This window comes from Cebus imitator, unplaced genomic scaffold (assembly GCF_001604975.1).
Source record: "Cebus imitator isolate Cc_AM_T3 unplaced genomic scaffold, Cebus_imitator-1.0 Scaffold13, whole genome shotgun sequence".
NCBI classification, from domain to species: Eukaryota; Metazoa; Chordata; class Mammalia; order Primates; family Cebidae; genus Cebus; species Cebus imitator.
In genome coordinates, this window is record NW_016107328.1 from 11,090,264 (window position 1) to 11,093,758 (window position 3,495).

General features: G+C 45.4%; 1 protein-coding gene across 3 annotated transcripts in view; it reads right to left on the reverse strand.

Annotated features, from left to right (window-relative positions):
- ZFYVE26 (zinc finger FYVE-type containing 26) overlaps positions 1 to 3,495 on the reverse strand; it is a 67,342-nt gene that overhangs the window by 53,464 nt on the left and 10,383 nt on the right. For all 3 annotated transcript variants that reach the window (XM_037728731.1, XM_017499391.2, XM_017499381.2), the window contains exons 6-9: positions 3,142 to 3,272; positions 2,064 to 2,228; positions 1,828 to 1,916; positions 733 to 896 (exon numbers count right to left, since the gene is read on the reverse strand). In XM_037728731.1, coding sequence (XP_037584659.1) covers positions 733 to 896; positions 1,828 to 1,916; positions 2,064 to 2,228; positions 3,142 to 3,272 — 549 coding nt within the window. The remainder of the gene's footprint in view (positions 1 to 732; positions 897 to 1,827; positions 1,917 to 2,063; positions 2,229 to 3,141; positions 3,273 to 3,495) is intronic.

Below are 3,495 nucleotides of genomic sequence, written 5' to 3' on the forward strand. Positions count from 1 at the left end.
TTGAGACAGAGTCTCATTCTGTCACCCAGGCTGGAGTCCAGTGGCGGGATCTCAACTCACTGCAACCTCTAACTCCCGGGTTCAAGTGATTCTTCTGCCTCAGCCTCCCGAGTAGCTGGGATTACAGGCACACACCACCACACCGGCTTATTTTTTATATTTTTAGTAGAGACGGGATTTCATCATGTTGGCCAGGCTGGTCTCGAACTCCTGACCTCAAGTGGTCCACCCACTTCAGCCTCCCAAGTGCTGGGATTATAGGCATGAGTCACCACGCTGGGCCCAGGCAAGTCTTTCTTCTAAACTTCCTATCTGTTATATGTATATGAAGCAGACATGTGAGAAAAGGCACAAAACATGCTAACGGAAAGCTTATAAACCATGAAGTCACTCCCTGAGAATTTGTGTAAACACTGACTGACAATGCTGTGTACTCAGAGGGCAGTTCCTAATTCTGTTTCACTGGAATGAGGCTTTAGTGTTAGTTCCTTTGATGGGTCCACAAGGACAAAGAATGCGGGACCATGCTCATGGGATTCTCTACACCTCACCAAGAAAGAGGAGGGATGCCCTATATCCCATAGTCTGATTAGGACAAACATTTAGAGGAGATCTGCTCACCACCTTCTTGTAAGATCTGAGCAATCACAAGTAAATAAATCTCATGCTGGAAGAAACATGCAAAACTGTCCTAAGAGGAAATCCTGGCCAGGTCATTCCATCCCAACTCACCAGGTTCTTGCTGGGGGTCCTTGGCTGGCACCTTCTGTAAGAGCTTGAGAACATCTTCCTCCCTGAGGGCTGGAAGGTTTGTAAGGTGATGGAGAGTGTAGAGCACTGAGTGGCTGTCTCCACCATGTAAATGACACAACAGATCTCTCTTTGGTATGGGGTTGCTGAAGGGGAAAGTCAGGAGGATGGAAGAGAAGCAGTTTATATTGCCTGAAGAAAGATCAATCTCCATTCCCTCTTGTTCTTCCTTTCTGGACCATAATGCCACAAGTTTCACTTCCCCACAAAACAAATTTTAGTTGGTTTGGGTCCAAGCATAGCATTTATTTATCCTCAGGGAATACATCTATCAAATCAGCTCTAGTTGTCTAGAAAGGACCTTTCTGGTTAGTAGGGTTTAGAAAGGGCCTATGGATTGAATTCTCTAATTTCTACAGCCTTTCTAGCTTCAAACGAACACAATTTTCTCTGGCTTTACCTTGAGTAAGGGTCCCTTGCTACTTCCCCCTCTGCCCACTGTACTTCACCAAGTGCTGGTGAAGTGGCTGAAGAACAAGAAAGAAACCTAGGTCTAGGTTACGTTATCAGAGAAACGCAGGGCCTCATGCACAGTTGAGTAAGCATTTGTTGAATATGGGTGATCCAAGGTAACAGAAGGCTAAGAATGTGGGTGACATTATGAGCTGTGTGACTTTGGACAAGTTATTTTCTATCTCTGGGCTTCAGTTGCCCAACTTTTACAATGAGGATAATTTTGGTATCTACCCATAGGATTTTTGTGAGAGGTAATTAAAATCATCCATGTAAAGGGCTTAGAGCAATGCCTGGCTTGTGGTAAGCGCACTGGAAATGTGAGCTATTGTTCTTTTTGTTATTGTCATATTAAAATTATCCTCTAGTTATGATCTGACGGCTATGGTGAAGGTAACAATTACTTGTGTTTCTTGGTTTAATAGCTGGAACAATTATTAGTGGCTGGTCAACATTGCCAGCTCAAAACATTTATGTGGAAGATGCCTTGAAATGGCCACACATGTGGAGCACAGGGTCCGCTGTGCCCCGTGGTGGGCAGGTGCTGACTGCACAGGGCCATACCTGCTCTGCTGTATGCACCACTCCAGGACCTCGAGGTGAGCCCACAACCCATCACAGGCATCCCTGAGGTGCTCATCACAGCCTGGGTCCTATGTCAATATGGGAGAAGAAAGAGATGCTGACTCAGGCACCTGGGGTTACAGATTATGACTGACTTTAGGGCTCTGCATTCTGCCTCAGCCCAAAGTCCCACGGCTCTCACTTGCAGAGCAGCCTGAGTGCTGAGTGAGAATTACCTGGGTCCTGTGCAGGGTCTGGAGCAGCCTCTTGGCTGACTCTAGGCTCTGGCAGTGTGTCCAGCCCAGGAGCACAAGCAGGCAACTAAGGGGCCTGAATTCTCTATCAAGTAGGCAGCCAAGATTTGGGAAGTCTTCTTCTTTCAACAATGTTAGTGCTGTTACCTGTAAGTCAAAGAAAGCTGTTAAAGGCAGCTCTGTGGATAAGACGGAATGGGTTCTAGCTTACTGCTCATTAGAGAAAGAAGTGTTTTAGTAAAGCAGGGAGGTTTCTGACAACAACAGGAGTGGTTGGCCCAGCGCGGTGGCTCACACCTGTAATCCCAGCACAAAGGCAGGTGGATCACCTGAGGGCAGGAGTTCAAGACCAGCCTGGCCAACATAGTGACACCCCATCTCTACTGAAAACACAAAATTAGCCGGCATGGTGGCACACGCCTGTAATCCCACCTACCCGGGAGGGTGAGGCAGGAGAATCACTTGAACCCAAAAGGCGGAGGTTGCAATGAGCCAAGATCTTGCCACTCCACCTGAGTGACAAAAGCGAAACTCTGTTTCAAAAATAAAAAAAACAGAAGTGGTGAACTGAGTAAGATAAATGTTTATGAAAACACTAGACTGTGAGCTCCTTGAAGACAGGGACTGACTTTTGTTGTAACTTCAGCTCCTATTACAGTATACAGCACATAGGAAGAGGGTAATAAATATCTGCTGAATTAAATTGGAGTTTTGTTGCAATCTGGAAGGAAAAGGTTAAAGTAATTAAATTCTGCTGTCAGCTATGCAACATATTGTTGCCACTGTCTTTTTTTTCTTGCATCCTCCAGAAAGCACACACATATTCAACATTTTAGTTTCTGCCAAAGGACTGACGTAAAATGACTGCAACTCTGAGTATGAATGATACTGATTCTCAGAGCCTCCTTTCCCATGGGACTCTGAGAGGGACAAAACCAAATGACTCAACACTAATTAGACTGTATTATGTTGGCTAAATGAGTGGGAGAGAAATGAGGAATGAAAAAGTCTGGGGAGAAGCCCTACGTACTTCTGTAATGAACAATTAAGCTTGACTTACCAGGATCTGCTCGAGGAAGTGTTTGTTGTTGTTCAGGCAGTAGAAATAGGCCACTTTCCAAGCCTGGGCTGGGTCGGGATTGGAGAACAGGGCTAGCATTGCCCGCTCAGGGTCTAGATGATCCGGTGAGACTGAACATCAAACAATACGGTTATCAGGAAACCAAGACCTCTTCTTTTCTAAGCTAGAGCCCAACTGAACAACCAAGTGATGTGACAGTTTGCTCTTTTAAAACCTTAGGCTGGGTTTTCCATACTTTAAGAGTCTTTACTTCTCTTGGGAACTTCTGAAAAGCTTTTTCCTGCTATTGCTATTACTTTTTTTCTTCCCATCACCTCCATCTTACACTAGAAA